At 38.7% G+C, this 25,086-nt stretch overlaps 1 protein-coding gene across 2 annotated transcripts in view; it reads left to right on the top strand.

The window, feature by feature from the left end:
• TPK1 (thiamin pyrophosphokinase 1) overlaps positions 1-25,086 on the top strand; it is a 1,063,326-nt gene that overhangs the window by 456,161 nt on the left and 582,079 nt on the right. For both annotated transcript variants that reach the window (XM_053714558.1, XM_053714559.1), the window contains exon 5: positions 18,546-18,618. In XM_053714558.1, coding sequence (XP_053570533.1) covers positions 18,546-18,618 — 73 coding nt within the window. The remainder of the gene's footprint in view (positions 1-18,545; positions 18,619-25,086) is intronic.

Here is a 25,086-nt window from a genome sequence, read left to right as displayed (position 1 = left end):
TACAGGATATTTTTCAAGTCTCATCCACCCATGAACAGATTCCTCTTGTCAAACCTGTCTTTAAGATCAGAAAAAAGAGAAGCCTTTCTGGGGTGCGTAAGGGATCTCTCCTCCCTGGGAGTTATTGTCCCGGTACCTCTTGTAGAAAGAGGTCTGGGATACTATTCAAACCTTTTTGTGGTCCCAAAGAAGGAGGGAAGTTTCAGCCCGATTCTGGACCTAAAGTGTTTAAACAAATTCCTATCTGTCCTTTTGTTCAATATGGAGACAATAAGGTCCATCCTTCCCTTGGTTTAGGAAGGACAGTTTACAACCACAATAGATCTGAAGGATGCTTATCTTTACATTCCAATACACAAGGAACACTTAAAGTTCCTAAGATTTGCGTTCCTGAGCAGCACTTCCAGTTTATTGCACTTCCATTTGGTCTAGCTACTGCTCCAAGAGTCTTTACAAAGGTTCTAGGGGCTCTGCTTGCAGTGGCCAGAACCAGAGGTATAGCAGTAGCGCCATACTTGGGCGATATTCTGGTTCAAGCACCATCCTGTTGGCTGGCAGAGGATCATTCGAAAGCCCTTCTATCTCTTCTTCGATCTTTGATGGATAGAAGATAAACTTAGAAAAGAGTTCTCATTCCCAGTACCAGGGTGGAATTCCTGGGTTCTATAATAGACTCCATATCCATGAGGATATTTCTTACAGACCAGAGAATTACAAGCTAACTTCCGCTTGTCTTGCCCTCCAGACCTCCTTAAGGTGATTGGTGTCCTGGTGTCCAGCATTTTACATCATTCCTTTTGCCAGTTTCTACCTCAGACCACTTCAGCAGTGCATGCTGAGACAGTGGAATGGCAATCATCCGTATTTGTCTCAACAGATTCTGGACAACCGGTCGAGAGAATCAATCTCCTGGTGACTCTGTCCAGATCACCTGTCCCAAGGGACATCCTTCTTAAGACCATCCTGGGAGATTGTGACTGCGGACACAAGTCTATCAGTATGGGAAGTTGTTTGGGGTGCCAGGAAGGCACAGGGCTTGTGGACTCGAGAGGAATCCCTCCTCCCGATCAACATTTTGGAACTTCGAGCAATCTTCAATGCTCTGAAGGCTTGGCCTCTTCTGGGTTCGTCCCAGTTCATCAGATTCCAAGCAGACAACATAAACTCTGTGGCTTACATCAACCATCAGGGGGAACGAGAAGCTCCCTAGCAATGAGGGAAGTATCTCAGATTCTGTAGGGTGGAAGCCCACAACTGCTCACTGTCAGCGATCCACATTCTGGGTGTGGACAACTGGGAAGCAGATTTACTCATCAGACAATCCTTTCATCTGGGGGAATGGTCTCTCCCTCCCAAGGTGCTTGCGGAGATTTGCAACAGATGGGGGACACCGGAGATGGATCTCATGGCGTCCCGGCTCAATTCCAAGCTACCCAGATATGGGTCGCGGTCCAGGGATCCTCAGGCAGAGCTAACAGATGCATTAGCAGTGCCTTGGAGGTTCAATCTACAGGGAGTGCAGAATTATTAGGCAAATGAGTATTTTGACCACATCATCCTCTTTATGCATGTTGTCTTACTCCAAGCTGTATAGGCTTGAAAGCCTACTACCAATTAAGCATATTAGGTGATGTGCATCTCTGTAATGAGAAGGGGTGTGGTCTAATGACATCAACACCCTATATCAGGTGTGCATAATTATTAGGCAACTTCCTTTCCTTTGGCAAAATGGGTCAAAAGAAGGACTTGACAGGCTCAGAAAAGTCAAAAATAGTGAGATATCTTGCAGAGGGATGCAGCACTCTTAAAATTGCAAAGCTTCTGAAGCGTGATCATCGAACAATCAAGCGTTTCATTCAAAATAGTCAACAGGGTCGCAAGAAGCGTGTGGAAAAACCAAGGCGCAAAATAACTGCCCATGAACTGAGAAAAGTCAAGCGTGCAGCTGCCAAGATGCCGCTTGCCACCAGTTTGGCCATATTTCAGAGCTGCAACATCACTGGAGTGCCCAAAAGCACAAGGTGTGCAATACTCAGAGACATGGCCAAGGTAAGAAAGGCTGAAAGACGACCACCACTGAACAAGACACACAAGCTGAAACGTCAAGACTGGGCCAAGAAATATCTCAAGACTGATTTTTCTAAGGTTTTATGGACTGATGAAATGAGAGTGAGTCTTGATGGGCCAGATGGATGGGCCCGTGGCTGGATTGGTAAAGGGCAGAGAGCTCCAGTCCGACTCAGACGCCAGCAAGGTGGAGGTGGAGTACTGGTTTGGGCTGGTATCATCAAAGATGAGCTTGTGGGGCCTTTTCGGGTTGAGGATGGAGTCAAGCTCAACTCCCAGTCCTACTGCCAGTTTCTGGAAGACACCTTCTTCAAGCAGTGGTACAGGAAGAAGTCTGCATCCTTCAAGAAAAACATGATTTTCATGCAGGACAATGCTCCATCACACGCGTCCAGGTACTCCACAGCGTGGCTGGCAAGAAAGGGTATAAAAGAAGAAAATCTAATGACATGGCCTCCTTGTTCACCTGATCTGAACCCCATTGAGAACCTGTGGTCCATCATCAAATGTGAGATTTACAAGGAGGGAAAATAGTACACCTCTCTGAACAGTGTCTGGGAGGCTGTGGTTGCTGCTGCACGCAATGTTGATGGTGAACAGATCAAAACACTGACAGAATCCATGGATGGCAGGCTTTTGAGTGTCCTTGCAAAGAAAGGTGGCTATATTGGTCACTGATTTGTTTTTGTTTTGTTTTTGAATGTCAGAAATGTATATTTGTGAATGTTGAGATGTTCTATTGGTTTCACTGGTAAAAATAAATAATTGAAATGGGTATATATTTGTTTTTTGTTAAGTTGCCTAATAATTATGCACAGTAATAGTCACCTGCACACACAGATATCCCCCTAAAATAGCTATAACTAAAAACAAACTAAAAACTACTTCCAAAACTATTCAGCTTTGATATTAATGAGTTTTTTGGGTTCATTGAGAACATGGTTGTTGTTCAATAATAAAATTAATCCTAAAAAATACAACATGCCTAATAATTCTGCACTCCCTGTAATTTACATTTTTCCGCCGTTACCACTTCTCCCTCATGTAGTGGCCCACATCATGCAGGAACAGGCATCAGTGATTCTGATTGCTCCATCATGGCCGCGGAAGATATGGTTCGCGGATCTGGTGGGGATGTCCTCATCTCCTCCGTGGAAGTTACCTTGTAGCAGGGATCTGCTAGAACAGAGTCCCTTTGTTCATCAAAGTCTAGATTCTCTGAGGCTGACTGCGTAGAGATTAAACACTTAGTCTTAGCCAAGAGAGGTTTCTCTGAGAGGGTTATTGACACTCTCATTCAGGCTCGTAAGCCTTTTACTCGTCACGTCTATCATAAGGTGTGGAGAGCTTACTTATTCTGGTGTGAAGAACATGGTTTCGCCTGGCATAAGGTCAAGGCTGCCAGGATTCATTCATTTCTCCAGGAAGGTCTGGAGAAGGGTCTTTCTGCCAGTTCCCTGAGGGGACAGATTTCAACCCTTTCTGTTTTGCTGTACAATAGACTCACAGAGCTCCCTGATGTGCAATCCTTCATTAAAGCTCTGATCAGGATCAGACCTGTGTTTAGATCTAACGCTCCACCTTGGAGTTTGAATCTTGTTTTTGCAACGGGCTCTGTGTGAGCCTATGTATTCGGTTGACATTAAATTATTGTCCTGGAAGGTTCTTTTTCTATTGGCTATATTCAGAGTTTCTGAAATTGCGGCCTTGCAGTGTGACCCTCCTTATCTGGTGTTCCACACTGATAAGGCTGTCCTACGTACCTGCTTGGGTTTTCTTCCTGAGGTGGTGTCTGATCGTAACATCAATCCAGGAGATTGTGGTTCCTTCCTTGTGTCCTAATCCTTCTTCTTCCTCGAAGGAATGTTTACTTCAAATCTCGAACCACATCCAGATTATGAACTTTTATCTTCAAGCTACTAAGGATTTTAGACAAACTTCTTCCTTGTTTATCTACTCTGGGAAGTGTAGGGGTCTGAGCCTGAGGGCCTCTTCAACTTCCTTATCTTTTTGGTTGAGGAGTGTTATACGCTTGGCTTATGAGTCAGCGGAGCTTAGACCTCCTCAGAGGATTACGGCTCATTCCACTACAGCGGTGGCTTCCTCTTGGGCCTTTAAGAATGAGGCCTCTATGGATCAGATTTGTAAGGCGCTACTTGGTCCTCCTTACATACTTTTTCAAAATTCTACAACTTGGACGTTTCTGCTTCCGCTGAAGCAGCTTTTGGGAGAAAGGGTTTTTCAGGCTGTGGTGCCCTTAGTTTAGGGTCTGCCTTTCCTTTAACCCTCCTATTATCATTCAGTGACCTCTAGAGCTTGGGTATAGTTTTCCCAACAGTAAGGAATTATGCTGTGTATCTCAACTCATATTACAGGGAGTGCAGAATTATTAGGCAAGTTGTATTTTTGAGGATTAATTTTATTATTGAACAACAACCATGTTCTCAATTAACCCAAAAAACTCATTAATATCAAAGCTGAATAGTTTTGGAAGTAGTTTTTAGTTTGTTTTTAGTTATAGCTATTTTAGGGGGATATCTGTGTGTGCAGGTGACTATTACTGTGCATAATTATTAGGCAACTTAACAAAAAACAAATATATACCCATTTCAATTATTTATTTTTACCAGTGAAACCAATATAACATCTCAACATTCACAAATATACATTTCTGACATTCAAAAACAAAACAAAAACAAATCAGTGACCAATATAGCCACCTTTCTTTGCAAGGACACTCAAAAGCCTGCCATCCATGGATTCTGTCAGTGTTTTGATCTGTTCACCATCAACATTGCGTGCAGCAGCAACCACAGCCTCTCAGACACTGTTCAGAGAGGTGTACTGTTTTCCCTCCTTGTAAATCTCACATTTGATGATGGACCACAGGTTCTCAATGGGGTTCAGATCAGGTGAACAAGGAGGCCATGTCATTAGATTTTCTTCTTTTATACCCTTTCTTGCCAGCCACACTGTGGAGTACTTGGACGCGTGTGATGGAGCATTTTCCTGCATGAAAATCATGTTTTTCTTGAAGGATGCAGACTTCTTCCTGTACCACTGCTTGAAGAAGGTGTCTTCCAGAAACTGGCAGTAGGACTGGGAGTTGAGCTTGACTCCATCCTCAACCCGAAAAGGCCCCACAAGCTCATCTTTGATGATACCAGCCCAAACCAGTACTCCACCTCCACCTTGCTGGTGTCTGAGTCGGACTGGAGCTCTCTGCCCTTTACCAATCCAGCTACGGGCCCATCCATCTGGCCCATCAAGACTCACTCTCATTTCATCAGTCCATAAAACCTTAGAAAAATCAGTCTTGAGATATTTCTTGGCCCAGTCTTGACGTTTAAGCTTGTGTGTCTTGTTCAGTGGTGGTCGTCTTTCAGCCTTTCTTACCTTGGCCATGTCTCTGAGTATTGCACACCTTGTGCTTTTGGGCACTCCAGTGATGTTGCAGCTCTGAAATATGGCCAAACTGGTGGCAAGTGGCATCTTGGCAGCTGCACGCTTGACTTTTCTCAGTTCATGGGCAGTTATTTTGCGCCTTGGTTTTTCCACACGCTTCTTGCGACCCTGTTGACTATTTTGAATGAAACGCTTGATTGTTCGATGATCACGCTTCAGAAGCTTTGCAATTTTAAGAGTGCTGCATCTCTCTGCAAGATATCTCACTATTTTTGACTTTTCTGAGACTGTCAAGTCCTTCTTTTGACCCATTTTTACAAAGGAAAGGAAGTTGCCTAGTAATTATGCACACCTGATATAGGGTTTTGATGTCATTAGACCACACCCCTTCTCATTACAGAGATGCACATCACCTAATATGCTTAATTGGTAGTAGGCTTTCGAGCCTATACAGCTTGGAGTAAGACAACATGCATAAAGAGGATGATGTGGTCAAAATACTAATTTGCCTAATAATTCTGCACTCCCTGTAAGAAGGAAAAGATCAATTATGCTTACCTGATAATTTAATTTCTTTCTGTATGAGGAGAGTCCACGGCCCCCGCCCGTATACTCCGATGGGCGGACCAACATTTTTTTTTCTCTTCCGGCACCATTTATACCCTGATGTTTCTCCTACTGTTCCATGTTCCCTTGTCAGAATGACTGGGATATGAGGCAAGTAGGGGGAGTATTTAAGCCTTTGGCTTGGGTGTCTTTGCCTCCTCCTGGTGGCCAGGTTCAGTATTTCCCAACATTAAGGAATGATGCCGTGGACTCTACTCATACAGACGGAAATTAAATTATCAGGTAAGCATAATTTATGTTTTTGCAGCTTGGCTTAAGGCATAATTAGAAAGGCATATCTTGTTAAGCAGAAGTCTTCACCAATATTACTGCTCATTCTACAGGAGCAGTGGTCACTTCATGAGCCTTTCGCAATGACACTTCTATTGTACAGATTTGCAAGGTGGCTACTTGGTCTTTCTTGCATACCTTTTCTAAATTATCTCCTTTTGATGTTTACTCCTCAGCCATGGAAGCTTTTAGCAGAAAAATATTGCAGGCTGTCGTGCCTGACCAGTAAATTGCCTGCCTATCTGTATTTGCACTACTCTTTGGTGGTCTCATGGACCTCACTCCTTTCCTGTACTTTTCTGTTTCTCTTTACTTTGCCTTTTGGAGAAACTGAGTCTCTGTGTTATGAGAGGGGATAGAGGGGAAGTCCAAAGCTTTACAGCGTAGGGTTGGTTCACCTCCTCCTGGTGGCATGTTTTGAGTACTGCAGATATGATGCTCTTGAGGACTCACTATCCCAAATAAATTAATTTATCAGATAAGCATATATTTTGTTTTTATGTTAGTGCTGCTGTAGAATAGGATGCACAATTTGTTGTTTGACACTACAACCCATTAAAATGGTTTAAGCTTACAGAGAAATCAGATCTTATATTATCACATTCTATACACAGACATATCATTATCTTATATCTGTATACCAAAGCCCAATACTTAGAGAAAATTATTGAAAATTAACATTTTAATATTTATCTCTCTTACTTCCCTCTGAGAGTGTAATTTTTTCTGCTGGCTATGTATATGTATATATATATATATATATATATATATATATATATATATATATAATAACTTAGTATTGATATATAGTATTGACAGTATAGGTGAGGATACCATTTTCAAAACCAGCCATTTCAACTGCTAGAATAAAGGTAAAGGAGCTACAACATATAAAATAGATCATATGGAATAAATTGAAAGGTAGAAAAATGTACAGTGCACTGTCCGTTTAACACAGACAATTTTACAAATTTAAATTGGTTGACAAGTATTTTGATAGATACAAATAGTTTGTTAATTCTCACATAATAAAAAATTAGAGGAGTAGAATATAAATATTAGGATGAGAGATCATATTTAAAATGTAAGGAGGTAAAGGGATTTTAGGGTTAATATCAAGATGTTGCAGATACAGTTTATTGTGTTATTTGGAATAAACTTCAGTTTCCCAAGCCACATGAACAGAAATATTTCACAACATAATTGTGTGCTTAGTGTTAAAGCAGCAAGCATAATGGACTTTGTGCAATGGCTACCATTGGTTATTATTTAAAAAATATTAAAAGGGAGAATATATGAGACAAGCAGAGACTAATAAAGCAGCCTCTGTTAGGACATTTTGCTGTGCATAGATCAAGAAAATGATGCTCAAGACACACAAACTACATTCTGCAGTGGGATTTCTACATAGAAGATCAGGCCCTGTAAATCAGATTTCCAAACTTGCAGACTAATGAAACATATAAATTAGAACAGTTGAATTGCTATTATGTATCAGGGCTGTCCAAACTATGGCCCGAGGGCCACATGTGGCCCACAATTTATTTCAGTCTTTTTAGTTGTCTTCAGTGCTACTAAGCTGAAAACAGACATCATTAATTTGCTATATAAAACAGTTCCACAATTAAAGGGACACAAAACCCAATTTTTTTCTTTCATGATTCAGATTGAGCATGCAACGTTAAGCAACTTTCTAACTTCTATTGTAAATTTGTCTTCATTCTTTTGCCATCTTTATTTGAAAAAAAAAAACAGGAATGTAAGCATAGGAGCCGGTGTTCTGTATTCCGACCGTGTTACGTTTTCGTACCTATATCATTTAGAAGGCCGCGTCTACAATAAACTTGAAAATACACAGTGCACACACGCGCTTATTGCCGTAGTCGAAATATTACATTACAACCCGCCTGCAATAAACTTTAAAATTACACTAAATAGCATGCATGCGCTCACTGCCGCAGTTGGCAAATATTACAGAAACGTTTTGTACACAATTTTGGCACTAGCTTGGGACATCAAAATCCCATTGACAAAAAAGGCTTTTATCTCCATTATATAAAACTATCCTTTCTGACATACAGTATGCCTTGAAGATCAACTATAGATGGTAATCTACATATACCCTCTCACCTGATATATTACCAATATATAATACTAGCAGATAGCCTATTATTAGGGTAAAGCCTTCAAGTAATTACAGATACCACCTGCATTGAAGCTCCTTTTACCTATGTTTTTAAATGTTACTATTTCAGTACTTTTCATTATAGGAAGCCTTTTCGTTCACTTATTTCATCAAACAAATCCATACAATAATTGTGACTATGAAGCCTTTTTTTTGCACTGTTATTTCGATGTCCCCAGCTAATGCCAAAATTATGGACGCACTGGTTGGTTCTGTAATATTTGCCAACTGCGGCAGTGGGCGCATGCGTGCTCTTTAGTGTAATTGGCAAGTTTATTGTAGTAACATTTTCCGACTGCAGCAGACAGTGTGCACCTGCGTGCACTACAGTCTTTGCAATTTTCTTTGTAGGTGTGGCCTTAGGTAGGGAAACGTATTGTGGTCAGAGAACATAACAGAACACCGGCCCATTTTTGGTTCAGCACCTGGGTAGCACTTGCTGATTGTTGGCTACATGTATCCAACGATCAGCAAGGGGTACCCAGGTGCTGACCCAAAAATGGGTCGGCTCCTAAGCTTACATTCCTACTTTTTCAAATAAACGTAGAAAAATGTATAATAGGAGTAAATTAGAAAAGTGCTTAAAATTGCAAGCTCTATCTGAATCATGAAAACAAATTTAAGTTTTGTGTCCCTTTATATTATGTATCTTTTATTACATTTCTATATATCAGTGGAAAGACAAGCACACATCATTTTTACACTTTACATTCAGGAAATGCAGCATGGGAACAAATAATCCTACATAAACACACTTAAATCCATAATCATCATTGTTGCCCCATCTGCTAACAGCAGAGTCTTTTGAAAGGTTAGAACTTGCCAGTACCAACCAAGCTTTTGTTTTATAAAGGAACAACTTTAATTCAACTCTAAATTTCTATGTAGTTTACCTGCATGCTAACTGATAAGATTATAAAATATATCATTGATATCTGGTAACATAAACATCTAACAAATGTTTATCTTCTTACCTTCCAGGCCACCAATGCCTTCTTACAAACTGTCCGTATTTAAACAGGGTCTTCCATTATTTCTGAAAAATCAAGTGTCCAGTTCACCCAAACTTTTTCTCCCCTTTAAATTTTTCCCAATGACCCATTTTCCTGCTAGAGTGTATTAAATTTATTTCAAGTAGCTCCTTTACTCCTATTTCTGCAAATAGCTAATTTAGCCTGTGGTATCCCCACCTATACTGAAAGTTTGTATACTGGAGTCTACGCTATTAATAAGCCTATGTAAACACAGCCAGCAGAGGAAAGTACACTCCCAGTGGGGTGCAGGATAGTTAAATAATGCAATTACAGGTAGCCCTCAGTTTACGCCGGGGTTAGGTTCCAGAAGGAGTGGTTGTAAATCGAAACCGTTGTAAATTGAAACCCAGTTTATAATGTAAGTCAATGGGAAGTGAGGGAGTTAGGTTCCAGACCCCTCTCAAAATTGTCATAAGTAACACCTAATACTTTAGCATTTAAAGTCTTCATTTCAAAGCTTTAAAAATAAACAGCATTATAAACCTAATGAAATAATCACACGACACAGAATATATAATTAAACTAAGTTAATAAAAACATTTGCTAAACAGCATTATAAACCTAATAAAATAATCACACAACATAGACTTTACTTGCATTTTTCTGCAAACAATTCTTTTTTATGCATTCCAATCTGGACTGATTTATAGACAGGAAGATCTTGTTCCTATGAAAGCTTCTCAATAGCTCAGGTCTATTTATACTGATTAATTTTAGTTTGCTTGGCTTGCATATCTTTGCTGCAACACAAGCGGACAGCTCCACCTACTGGCTATTTTTACCAATGCACTGCTTCTCAATGCTTTTCAATAGCAGTCACATGACTGAAAAAAAGGTTGTTATTCTGAAACGGCGCAAATTGAACCGTTGTAAACTTATTTTTCAATTGTTTTCTCAAGTATTGCACTTTACTTTTCAGAAAATATAAGATATGGAAGCAAATGTGTGTACAAAAAGTGACAACACAATGAGATCTGATATTACCTGCAAGCTCAACTAATTATAATAGGCTGTGGTTTAAAAGCACCAAGCCAGCTACTTCATATACACAAATAAACCTGAAAATGCAATTTCTCAAATATTTTTTACTCTGCTGCTGGTATAACAAATCATTGAAAATAAATTAATGGAAAAACTATTTTACAGTGTACTGTCCCTTTAATTGTGCATTTAATATATAGTCAGAGTTTCTAAAATGGTATAGGATTTGGTTTTGCAGTTTTAATTATAACATATATATGTAAGGCTCCCACTTCTTCATAAATGTGTTTGTTCTGTCTTTTTAAATCACCCTTGTGATTGTGTAGCAACTGCTGTGTTAAGTTCTGCTCCGTTAAAGGCACATTCCAGCCAAATTTTGAATCTACATGGATGCATTTCCGTTTTGAATAGAAACATTTTTGTAATATACATTTATTAGCCAAAATGCTTCTCATAAAATCTATAGCTGTTTCAAAAGTGTATTTAAAGGGACAGTCTAGTCCAAAATAAACTTTCATGATTCAAATAGGGCATGTACAATTTCCAATTTACTTTTATCACCAATTTTGCTTTGTTCTCTTGGTTTTCTTAGTTGAAAGCTTAACCTAGGAGGGTTCATATGCTAATTTCTTAGACCTTGAAGGCCACCTCTTAATGCATTTTAAGTTTTTCACCACTAGAGGGTGTTAGTTCCTGTTTTTCAGATAGATAACACTGTGCTCATGCATGTGAAGTTATCTGGGAGCTAGCACTGATTGGCTAAACTGCAAGTCTGTCAAAAGAACTGAAATAAAGGGACAGTTTGCAGAGGCTTAGATACAAGATAATCACAGAGGTAAAAGGTATATAAATATAACTGTGTTGGTTATGCAAAACTGGGGAATGGGTAAGAAAGGGATTATCTATCTTTTAAAACAATAAAAATTTTGGTGTAGACTGTCCCTTTAAGTATGCACTGTGCACCAGCATTTTAAACACAGCATTTGCTCAGAGAGCTTAAAGACTTGAATCATCTGGTAATGACTCAATTTGTTAATTGCTGACGTGATACAAGCCCCACAGGCTCTTTGAGCAGCTGCAGTATTTAAAATGCTTGTGCACTGAGAATAACTAACATGGTGCTTCACGTATTATTAATCGTTTGCACGGTGAGGCTGTTTTTATTCCCCAGAAGATGTTTATATAAGCTTTATATGCGGGAGCTTTGCCAATGACCACAGTTGAATTATTTCCCTTTCTCATTTTAGGCCACAAAGTAACCTTAAATTATTTACCAGTCTTAGACATATTTACCCTACGTGGCCCAATTGCAAAGTTCAAGATTAGGTAACTCAAATCCACCAAATAAGGAGGGCTGGTTATTTTTTGGTTTGTAATTCTTAACAAAATGAAATTATAATCTTATTTTATTTTGAGACATTATTTGTGTGTGAGTGTGATGTGTATGTGTAAACTTGTATCACACTTTTCCCACCATTCTATGAGGAGCCCAAGTTCAGCAGACATACAGTACTTAAAGGGGCACTGTACTGTACATTTGAATTGTAATAGATTGTTTACTTTAGTTAATTATTTTATCATTTGAAGTAGCTGTTTTTGCCTTTTGACGGCTCCACTTTTACTGAAAATATGATTACTTTTGTATTCACTAAAAAAAAGTTATGTAAACTAGTACTGAGTACTGAGATAAGGGGTCCATTGTGTAAAGAGAGAGATAAAGATGATCTTTCTAAACCTCAGCCCATGTAACTGGGTTGTGGCTTCAATGATAAAAAAAATAGCCATTTCACATTCAAAAATAAACACACAGCAGCAATTCCTCATTAATTTAATACTTTGCAGCTGGTATAACAAGGCATTTAGAAATGCATTAAAGGGACAGTAAACGCCCTGAGTTTTTGAAATAAAATGTTTAGTTACATGTAATGAAACAACTTTGCAATATATTTCGTTATTTACTTTGCCAACGTTTCATGTAATTTAGCTCTGAAAATTGAGCAATTTATAATTTTTAGAACTTGAAATTATTATCAGTTATTTGTAGAACTCAAACAAATTCTGCTGCACTAAGGCATTCTTCTGCCTTCTCAAGGCTAACCATGCTAAATATCTTCCCTTAATTAGTTTTATCATAAAACAACTGCAATACAATGCAATTCATACTAACTTTATCACTGTGTCTACCCTTGTTGTCTGTGGACTAAAGCCCTGATTGGCTCCTTCAAATGAGGTAAATGGTGAGTGGAGTTTGGCTACTAAAAAATAATTCCACTAAAAAGGATGTTAAAACATTAAGACTTGGCTGATTATTCTATAGCAACACAACAGAAATGTCTTGTAATTGCAAGGTGTTTACTGTCCCTTTTAAGGGGAAAACTATTTTACATTTCATTCATTTGCACCCCCAGTAACATCAGTACAACACAATGAGCATGTCAGAGACATGCACATATTGTGCTAGTTTTAATTTAAAGGGACATGAAACCAAAATATTTTCTTTGCTGATTCCAATTCACTTTTATTTTCAAATTTGCTTTTTTTCTCCTGTTATTCTTTGTTGAAGATATCTAGATAAGTAGCATGCACATGTCTAGAGCACTACATGACAGAAAATAGTGCTGCCATCTAGTGTTCTTGCTAATGTATAACACTGTTGCAAAACTGCTGCCATATAGTGCTGTAGATATGTGCACACTCATGAGCTTATATTTCTGCTTTTCAACAAAAGATAACAAGAAAACATTTTGTTGATAGAAGTAAATTGGAGAGTTGATTAAAATTGTATTCACTATCTGAATCATGAAAGAAAACATTTGGGTTTCATGTCACCACTAAATAATATAATAAACTAAGTGTGTGCATGCTCAGTTTCCTGTGTTACTACATAACTATGAAAGATGTGGCCCTACTGTGCATGCACACAAATTCTCTTGCACATTCACATTGAGCAACACACTATAATAACAGCACATACTGCAGAGCCTTCTAAATGGATATTGAACTGCTCTTTTGGTAAAAACAAGCATGTTAATCAAAGTAAACCTAAAAGAAACAGATTGTGCATAAAACAAAACACAAAAAAACAACAACATACCTGTTTTCTTGCAAAATTATCACTTAGAAATTCTCAGTGTAGCCCCTGCCCCCAGTGTGATAAGAGTGGAAAATTTGTAAAACATTTTATTCTGTCATTTCTTAGCAGTGAACATGAGCAAATCTGACTGTTATCTAGTCTATTCACTAGCCTAAAGGTTTTATGACATCAAGCTAAGATAAACCTTCCTGCAGAGGCCACCTCCTCCTTGTAGGGCTGTGACAGGAAGTAATGATCACTGCACAAATGTAGTGTAAAAAAAATACATAGATGAATAATACATACTGCAATGATTTATATTAAAGTGAAAGTAAATTTAGCAACACCCCAAGCTAGTTATGGATTCTCCTACTTGCATATATTACAGTCGCTATCTTTATATTTCCTCAACTGGTTCTGAAAATAATATATTTTATATTTTGGAATGCACACATTTTCATGGCTTCCTCCAGCCCCAGCTCGCTTCCGGGTTTCTCACTGTTACACGTAAGAGCGGTCCCACCTGCTCTATACGTCATTATCCGTGCTCGTTCTTGTCAGCCTACTTTTAAATTATTATTAGCATCTTGGTAACAGATAACAAATTCAACACTTAGGCGATTAGATGGCATACTCGCTGATTCCGATTCCAGTTATATTGTCACTTTGTCCGTATTAGCAATTCCTTTTGTGTTTTCAATGCACATACGGCTATTGTGAACGCGCATCTGACACTGACGCAGGCGCATAGAAATATGTGGGTGTGAAAATAACAGTTTGAGATTCCCATGGGGGTCCAATTAGATTTAGACAAAGTGTAATCGTTATGACGAACGAAAAAAAAAAAATAGTGTGGGAGGAGAGTCGGCTAACAAGTCGGATGAGTTTCAGGATAATAAACAGGTCTAAATTGAATTTGAAAAAAATTGATGAATGAAAGTGATATTCATTTTCAAGGATTTATATCAACATATATTGTGGTGTACTCAAGTTTACTTTCACTTTAAGTATAAGCAACTGCTTAGTGCTTTTTTATTACAATGAAACAGATTGTTTAATATCCCTTTGTTCTTGAGGATCTAAGAAAAGCTCTAATTTAAATTATGTGCAAGTGTATACTCTTGTATACATTTTAAATAACTAATATACTAATTAAAAGCACAAACTTTAATATTGATACCAATATACTTTTGTTTACAATATTAATCTCCTTATTAAGGAGAATCTCTAATCCCTACTATCAGCACAAAGTAATAATAAACCCTAACTGTAACCCATACTTTTAATAATAATAATAATAATAATACTAATTTCCATGTACAAACCTATAACTCAAGGATCTCTCTACACACCACATAGGGCGCAACCTCCCTTTTGTAAGTGCCCTGACACATGACCCTCCACCTAGCGCAACCAAACCCCTAGCACCCAAGAGCCCCTATATATAAACAGCCACCATGCTTGTATCTATGACTCCAGTAACTAAGGGACATGCTTTAAAGGAACTTCCTAGCATCTACCACACCCCAATAAAAAAAAAAATATATTAATATATATATAAAAGTTTTTCTTCCTTGCTATTTCCTTACTGCCTGTCTTCAGCTTCATCTTATACAGGGATGGGAAACTGGTGACTCAGGGGCTTTATGCATCCCTCTGCGCTAGTTTTTGCTGCCTTTAGGGGGTAAAGGTGTTTAGTTATCATAAGATACACTGGTGTTCAAAAGTTTGGGGTCACTTTGACATTTATTTATTTTCCATGAAAAGAGCATGAATTGAGTTTGAATAGGAAATATAGTCATTGACATGGTTAGAAACAATGAATTTTAACTGAAATAATAATAGTATCCTTCAAACTTTGCTTTCGTCAAAGAATCCTCCAAGTGCAGCAATTAAAGCTTTGCAAACCTTTGGCATTCAAATTGTCAATTTGTTGAAATTTTTTTACTTTATGCTTCCTGAAGCACCTCCCACAAGTTGGATTGGCTTGATGGGCACTTCTTGCATACCTTACGGTTAAGCTGCTCCCACAACAACTTAATAGGCTTAAGATTTGTTGACCATGCTGGCCACTCCAATAAAGACAGAATACCAGCTGACTGCTTCTTCACTAAATAATCTAGCATAGACTGGAGCTGTGCTTTGGGTCATTGTCCTGTTCAAGAAGGAAACCGGCTCCAATCAGGCATGTCCACAGGCTATGACATAAAATCTAGTGATAGCCTTCCTTCTTCAAGGTTCCTTTTACACTGTATACATCTTCCACTTTACCACCACCAAAGAAACCACAGACCTTCACATTGCCTCCACCATGCTTGACAGATGGCATCAAGCACTCCTCCAGCATCTTTGTATTTGGTCTGCGTCTAACAAATGTTCTTCTTTGTGATACGAACGCCTCAAACGTAGATTTGTGTGTCCATAACTTTTTCTCAATCTTCCTCTGTCCATTGTCTGTTATTTTGCCCATTTTATTATTTTCTTTTAATTAGCCTGTCTAAGATATGGCTTTTTCTTTGCAACTCTGCATACTGGAGTCGCCTCTTCACTGTTGACTGGTGTTTTGTGGGTACTATTTAATGAAGCTGACAGCTGAGGACCTGTGAGGAGTCTGTTTCTTAAACCAGACCCTCTAATATATTTGCCCTTTTGCTCAATTGTGCACCAGGCCTCCCACTCCTCTTTCTATTTTGGTTAGAGCCAGTTTGTGCTGTTCTGTGAAGGGAGTAGTACACAGTGTTGTATGAGATCTTCAGTTTCTTGGCAATTTATCACATGGAATAGCCTTCATTTCTCAGTACAAGAGCATACTGAAGATTTTCAGAAGGAAGTTCTTTGATTCCGGCCATCTTAAGCCTCTAATCAAACCCACAATTGCTGATGCTCCAGATACTAAACTAGTCTAATAAAGGCTAGTTGTATTGCTTCTTTAATAAGCAGAGCAGTTTTCAGCTGTGCTAACATAATTGCAAAAGGGTTTTCTAATGATCAATTAGCCTTTTTAAATGATAAACTTGGATTAGCAAATACAATGTGCCATTGGAACACAGGACAGATGGTTGCTGATAATGAGCCTCTGTACGCCTATGTAGATATTCCATAAAAAAAAAAATAGTTGTTTCCAGCTACAATAGTCATATACAACAATGTTTTTACTGTATTTCTCATCAATTTAATGTTATTTTAATAGGCATACCAATTTGCTTTTCTTTGAAAAACAAGAAAATGTCTAAGTGACCCTAACATTTTGGATGCCAGTATATAGTATGCAGCCCTTAAGGCTTCAAAAATATTGAACTGCAACCCCTATGTGTTAGTAAGTTTGCTATTAACAATCTAATACAAATCAGAAGGTCCCATTTCTCTTCCGTGTTGCTGTATTCTATCCTATTTATAGGATTTTTAAACATTTTCATTTGTTAAAGGGCTATGATACCCAAATGTTGAAACGCTTGAAAGTAATGCAGCATAGCTGTAAAAGCGGATTAGAAAATATCACCTTTACATCTCTTATGTAAAAAAAGAAAGATATTTTACCTCAATAAATCCTCAGTAGCAACATCCCATTGTAAGGGACTTCTAAGCAGCAAATCAGTATGTCTGTCCTGGGACAGACAAAGGAACATGCTTTGTGCGCTCTCATCTTATTTCCCTATTCAGTTTAAGGAAGTTTACTATAAAATCTCATGAGATCACAGTAAAAGAGTTCATGACCTCAGCACTATTGATGCTGATTGGCTACTGTTCATTTCTTCATTTAATTTTTTTTTTTTTACCTGCAGCTGGGCAACAGCTGAGTATAACTTTTTACACAGAACTTACTCTGGTGAGCTGAGGAGATTGTGAGGTAAAATATCTTCCTTTTTTACATAGAGATATGATATTTTACTGTCAGCATATGAGTATTATGTCCCTTTAAGCAACTAATCAATCATATCTAAATCTCATTGAATCATCCCTCGCTTCTGATCCTGATGCTTAATAAAGTAATAAATTGAACAAGATTAATTTTCTATGCTATGCTTATTATATCTTCTGGGTAATCTATTGTTAGTTATTCTATTTTAATTAACCTTATCCCATAAACAGGAATCTTCTTTCTTGGTAGATCAGAGAAAGACATATTGATTTAAATTAAAAAGGGGGAGATGTTGTACTCTACCTTAGGGGTGTGAAGTTTTTTAGTTTGCATCTAGTAAGCACTTAGAGATCTGCTGGTAGATCCCAATATACATATATATATATAAATCAGCTATTTCAAATGCCAATATAAAGGCTAAGGAGCTGTTTGTAAACATGTAATACACTCCAGCAGGTAAAATGGAAGGTTTTGCCATCTCCAATGGTCTTTTCTCTGTTTTATTGTTCTTCTTTTTTTCTACCACTTTTTTGTCTCCTTTTGTGTTCCACTTTAAATTCATGTTATCAGTTACCACTGACATTCATTCACCTGAAAGGCTTGCAGTCCTGACATTTAATTTGCGTTGACTTTTTATTTTAATGTAGCGTCTTAAGTACAGTGCGTTAGGGGTATTTTATTTAAGGGAATTACAACTTACTACTGCTTTTATTGTCATGTAATCACCTTTTTTATTGAAAGGCATTATAGACTTGTGACAATAGATTTGGAATAGCATCTTTATAGACACTCTCTTAGCCCTCTGGGACAGGTTAAACTGCCTAGCCATTCATTGTATGATGATGCATTGCTTTGTGAGAAAATACAGTTAATTAAAAAAAAAAAAAATTACATCTTGAGATTTTTCTTGGGAATACAGTAATGTCACATTTATTTATTTTTTTGCAAAAATAAATAAATCCATTTTTACTTCTATCTCAGAAATGTACTGTTTGGTCATTTATATCAATAGATATATTAATATATATATAATTATTTATTTAGGTTCCTTCCTGATTTCATCGGTGGAGACCTTGATTCAATAAAACCTGAGATCATGAAGTTTTATAAAGACAAGGTAGGCCTGGTTTGTTTTTCATTTATGTATAAACTATTACATTATCAGCTTTATCTTTTTATATGTGCACATCCCTTTGTCCTTCTTGTCTTTTTATTAAAAAACACTCCTAGTGCTATAGGTGTCTATTTAGGGCTGTAATGCAAATTATTAAACTAGTGATTCTATAGTGAAGGGAGAAATAAAAAAGAGTATTTTTTGTGTATTTTTTAAACAAAAGATCAAAAGGTTATAAAATAAAGACTTTTTTTCACAGCATTCTTTGCTCATATTTACCAAGGGGGGCAATATTATTGGAGGGCACTATATATATAATGTATGTAGCATTTGCTGTTTAAACCTTTTAATCCAATTTGGAAATATTTGTGAAAGTTAAACATGATAGACTTTTGTCTTTTTTTAATGTTGTGATAAGTTTGATCATTTACTCCGTTAGGACATTCCATGCTGTCCTAACAGTGCTGGGTTTTAACGTGTGGAGTAGATTCATTTTACAATCAAGGGGTGGGCTCATCAGAGGGGAAATTATGCAGGAGAAGTAAACAGACTTTGTGTTAAAGGGACAGTCAACACCAGAATTTTTGTTGTTTAAAACGATAGATAATCCCTTTATTATCCATTCCCCAGTTTTGCATAGCCAACACAGTTATAATAATACATGTTTTACCTCTGTAATTATCTTGTATCTAAGCTTCTGCTGACTGCCCCCTTATTTCAGTTCTTTTGACAGACATGCAGTTTAGCCAATCAGTGCTCAGTCCTAGGTCACTTTACGTGCATGAGCTCAATGTTATCTATATGAAACATGTGAACTAATGCCCTCTAGTGGTCAAAATGTATTCAGATTAGAGGCAGTCTTCAAGTTCTAAGAAATTAGCATATGAACCTCTTAGTTTTAGCTTTCAACTAAGAATACCAAGAGAACAAAGCAAAATTGGTGATAAAAGTAAATTGGGAAGTTGTTTAAAATTGCATGCCCTATTTAAAACATGAAAGTTTTTTTTGGACTTGACTGTCCCTTTAAGTAAAGTGTGTGCTCAAGTGCAAAATGTAGAGGTCATGCTTTTATAATATATAGTTCCAATTTTTCTTTGCAAGTAGGCATTTGGAAGGACTATTATATTCAATGGAACATAAGTAACATTAGCTAGTTAGTGAAGTACAGGGATGGAAAGTGAGTTAACTCTAGACATTTATTGCAAGTACCTGACTTCATTTTGCAAATCTAGTGTAAATAGTCTTCCTTTTTGTTTATCAAATCATTTGATCCTATGGATACATTGGCTGGGTTATATAGATTAATTTTATTCCAATTGAATTTGGCTTCTGGGTTAAAGGTTAATTATTGTAGGGAGCGCACATCATGTAGTGTGTCAGATGGAGGTAGGAATATTGTTTTTGCAAGCATGGTGTTTGTAGTAGGAATATGTGATTCAATTTCAATTACTATGTGCCAAAGCAGTCAATTTATTGCAACTTACTTTAACATGCTTCAACTTGATATTAATTCTACAAGTTAGATATTTCAGGCATGCCATGACATGTGAAGTCCGAAAAAAAAATCCATTTGCCAAACAAAATAAATAAGAGAATGAATTTGAGATAATTGGTGTTACAATTTCAATTCTATACAAGTTTTAAACAACTATCCATTTCTGCTGTAAGTCCCTAGATAAATGAGAACTATGTTTTTCACATTGTGCTGATAATTTAAGACCATTGAGTACTATTTCAGTTTCACTAACTTGTAATAAGAATATCCTTTTTAAAAATCTACAGTAATCTATAGTTATATTTTAAATATTAATCAGAGGCTTTGTTAAATCTTTATTGCATGATAAAATTTAGATATACTATTTTTGCTTAATATTTTGCTAAATTACGCAAATTCTGTCTGTCATAGACTGTATTTTATGTTTTAATTGATATTTTTAGGTAATGGAGTAAAATAATCTGGGTTGTTATATGTACTACACAATAAAAATATTAATTAAGTCTTAAAAAAAAAAAAAATATATATATATATATATATATATACATTTCTCCAACATAGGTGTGTCCGGTCCACGGCGTCATCCTTACTTGTGGGATATTCTCTTCCCCAACAGGAAATGGCAAAGAGCCCAGCAAAGCTGGTCACATGATCCCTCCTAGGCTCCGCCTACCCCAGTCATTCTCTTTGCCGTTGTACAGGCAACATCTCCACGGAGATGGCTTAGAGTTTTTTAGTGTTTAACTGTAGTTTTTATTATTCAATCAAGAGTTTGTTATTTTGAAATAGTGCTGGTATGTACTATTTACTCAGAAACAGAAAAGAGATGAAGATTTCTGTTTGTATGAGGAAAATGATTTTAGCAACCGTCACTAAAATCCATGGCTGTTCCACACAGGACTGTTGAGAGCAATTAACTTCAGTTGGGGGAACAGTGAGCAGTCTCTTGCTGCTTGAGGTATGACACATTCTAACAAGACGATGTAATGCTGGAAGCTGTCATTTTCCCTATGGGATCCGGTAAGCCATGTTTATTAAGATCGTAAATAAGGGCTTCACAAGGGCTTATTAAGACTGTAGACTTTTTCTGGGCTAAATCGATTCATTATTAACACATATTTAGCCTTGAGGAATCATTTATTCTGGGTATTTTGATATAATAATATCGGCAGGCACTGTTTTAGACACCTTATTCTTTAGGGGCTTTCCCAAATCATAGGCAGAGCCTCATTTTCGCGCCGGTGTTGCGCACTTGTTTTTGAGAGGCATGACATGCAGTCGCATGTGAGAGGAGCTCTGATACTTAGAAAAGATTTCTGAAGGCGTCATTTGGTATCGTATTCCCCTTTGGGCTTGGTTGGGTCTCAGCAAAGCAGATACCAGGGACTGTAAAGGGGTTAAAGTTTAAAACGGCTCCGGTTCCGTTATTTTAAGGGTTAAAGCTTCCAAATTTGGTGTGCAATACTTTTAAGGCTTTAAGACACTGTGGTGAAAATTTGGTGAATTTTGAACAATTCCTTCATGTTTTTTCGCAATTGCAGTAATAAAGTGTGTTCAGTTTAAAATTTAAAGTGACAGTAACGGTTTTATTTTAAAACGTTTTTTGTACTTTGTTATCAAGTTTATGCCTGTTTAACATGTCTGAACTACCAGATAGACTGTGTTCTGAATGTGGGGAAGCCAGAATTCCCATTCATTTAAATAAATGTGATTTATGTGACAATGACAATGATGCCCAAGATGATTCCTCAAGTGAGGGGAGTAAGCATGGTACTGCATCATTCCCTCCTTCGTCTACACGAGTCTTGCCCACTCAGGAGGCCCCTAGTACATCTAGCGCGCCAATACTCCTTACTATGCAACAATTAACGGCTGTAATGGATAATTCTGTCAAAAACATTTTAGCCAAAATGAACACTTATCAGCGTAAGCGCGACTGCTCTGTTTTAGATACTGAAGAGCATGACGACGCTGATAATAATGGTTCTGAAGGGCCCCTAACCCAGTCTGATGGGGCCAGGGAGGTTTTGTCTGAGGGAGAAATTACTGATTCAGGGAACATTTCTCAACAAGCTGAACCTGATGTGATTACGTTTAAATTTAAGTTGGAACATCTCCGCATTCTGCTTAAGGAGGTATTATCCACTCTGGATGATTGTGACAAGTTGGTCATTCCAGAGAAACTATGTAAAATGGACAAGTTCCTAGAGGTCCCGGGGCTCCCAGAAGCTTTTCCTATACCCAAGCGGGTGGCGGACATTGTTAATAAAGAATGGGAAAGGCCCGGTATTCCTTTCGTCCCTCCCCCCATATTTAAAAAATTGTTTCCTATGGTCGACCCCAGAAAGGACTTATGGCAGACAGTCCCCAAGGTCGAGGGAGCGGTTTCCACTTTAAACAAACGCACCACTATACCCATAGAGGATAGTTGTGCTTTCAAAGATCCTATGGATAAAAAATTAGAAGGTTTACTTAAAAAGATGTTTGTTCAGCAGGGTTACCTTCTACAACCAATTTCATGCATTGTCCCTGTAGCTACAGCCGCATGTTTCTGGTTCGAGGAGCTGATAAAGGCGGTCGATAGTGATTCTCCTCCTTATGAGGAGATTATGGACAGAATCAATGCTCTCAAATTGGCTAATTCTTTCACCCTAGACGCCACTTTGCAATTGGCTAGGTTAGCGGCTAAGAATTCTGGGTTTGCTATTGTGGCGCGCAGAGCGCTTTGGTTGAAATCTTGGTCAGCTGATGCGTCTTCCAAGAACAAGCTACTTAACATTCCTTTCAAGGGGAAAACGCTGTTTGGCCCTGACTTGAAAGAGATTATCTCTGATATCACTGGGGGTAAGGGCCACGCCCTTCCTCAGGATCGGCCTTTCAAGGCAAAAAATAAACCTAATTTTCGTCCCTTTCGTAGAAATGGACCAGCCCAAAGTGCTACGTCCTCTAAGCAAGAGGGTAATACTTCTCAAGCCAAGCCAGCTTGGAGACCAATGCAAGGCTGGAACAAGGGAAAGCAGGCCAAGAAACCTGCCACTGCTACCAAGACAGCATGAAATGTTGGCCCCCGATCCGGGACCGGATCTGGTGGGGGGCAGACTCTCTCTCTTCGCTCAGGCTTGGGCAAGAGATGTTCTGGATCCTTGGGCGCTAGAAATAGTCTCCCAAGGTTATCTTCTGGAATTCAAGGGGCTTCCCCCAAGGGGGAGGTTCCACAGGTCTCAGTTGTCTTCAGACCACGTAAAAAGACAGGCATTCTTACATTGTGTAGAAGACCTGTTAAAAATGGGAGTGATTCATCCTGTTCCATTAAGAGAACAAGGGATGGGGTTCTACTCCAATCTGTTCATAGTTCCCAAAAAAGAGGGAACGTTCAGACCAATCTTAGATCTCAAGATCTTAAACAAGTTTCTCAAGGTTCCATCGTTCAAGATGGAAACCATTCGAACTATTCTTCCTTCCATCCAGGAAGGTCAATTCATGACCACAGTGGATTTAAAGGATGCGTATTTACATATTCCTATCCACAAGGAACATCATCGGTTCCTAAGGTTCGCATTCCTGGACAAGCATTACCAGTTCGTGGCGCTTCCTTTCGGATTAGCCACTGCTCCAAGGATTTTCACAAAGGTACTAGGGTCCCTTCTAGCTGTGCTAAGACCAAGGGGCATTGCTGTAGTACCTTACTTGGACGACATTCTGATTCAAGCGTCGTCCCTTCCTCAAGCAAAGGCTCACACGGACATTGTCCTGGCCTTTCTCAGATCTCACGGATGGAAAGTGAACGTGGAAAAGAGTTCTCTATCTCCGTCAACAAGGGTTCCCTTCTTGGGAACAATAATAGACTCCTTAGAAATGAGGATTTTTCTGACAGAGGCCAGAAAAACAAAACTTCTAGACTCTTGTCGGATACTTCATTCCGTTCCTCTTCCTTCCATAGCGCAGTGCATGGAAGTGATCGGTTTGATGGTAGCGGCAATGGACATAGTTCCTTTTGCGCGCATTCATCTAAGACCATTACAACTGTGCATGCTCAGTCAGTGGAATGGGGACTATACAGACTTGTCTCCGAAGATACAAGTAAATCAGAGGACCAGAGACTCACTCCGTTGGTGGCTGTCCCTGGACAACCTGTCACAAGGGGTGACATTCCGCAGACCGGAGTGGGTCATCGTCACGACCGACGCCAGTCTGATGGGCTGGGGCGCGGTCTGGGGATCCCTGAAAGCTCAGGGTCTTTGGTCTCGGGAAGAATCTCTTCTACCGATAAATATTCTGGAACTGAGAGCGATATTCAATGCTCTCAAGGCTTGGCCTCAGCTAGCGAGGGCCAAGTTCATACGGTTTCAATCAGACAACATGACAACTGTTGCGTACATCAACCATCAGGGGGGAACAAGGAGTTCCCTAGCGATGGAAGAAGTGACCAAAATCATTCTATGGGCGGAGTCTCACTCCTGCCACCTGTCTGCTATCCACATCCCAGGAGTGGAAAATTGGGAAGCGGATTTTCTGAGTCGTCAGACATTGCATCCGGGGGAGTGGGAACTCCATCCGGAAATCTTTGCCCAAGTCACTCAGCTGTGGGGCATTCCAGACATGGATCTGATGGCCTCTCGTCAGAACTTCAAAGTTCCTTGCTACGGGTCCAGATCCAGGGATCCCAAGGCAGCTCTAGTGGATGCACTAGTAGCACCTTGGACCTTCAAACTAGCTTATGTGTTCCCGCCGTTTCCTCTCATCCCCAGGCTGGTAGCCAGGATCAATCAGGAGAGGGCGTCGGTGATCTTGATAGCTCCTGCGTGGCCGCGCAGGACTTGGTATGCAGATCTGGTGAATATGTCATCGGCTCCACCTTGGAAGCTACCTTTGAGACGAGACCTTCTTGTTCAGGGTCCGTTCGAACATCCGAATCTGGTTTCACTCCAGCTGACTGCTTGGAGATTGAACGCTTGATCTTATCGAAGCGAGGGTTC

This window comes from Bombina bombina, chromosome 5, assembly GCF_027579735.1.
Source record: "Bombina bombina isolate aBomBom1 chromosome 5, aBomBom1.pri, whole genome shotgun sequence".
In the NCBI taxonomy this organism is placed as follows: domain Eukaryota; kingdom Metazoa; phylum Chordata; class Amphibia; order Anura; family Bombinatoridae; genus Bombina; species Bombina bombina.
Note: the sequence above shows the minus strand (reverse complement) of the source record. Positions and strands in the feature narration are given on the sequence as shown.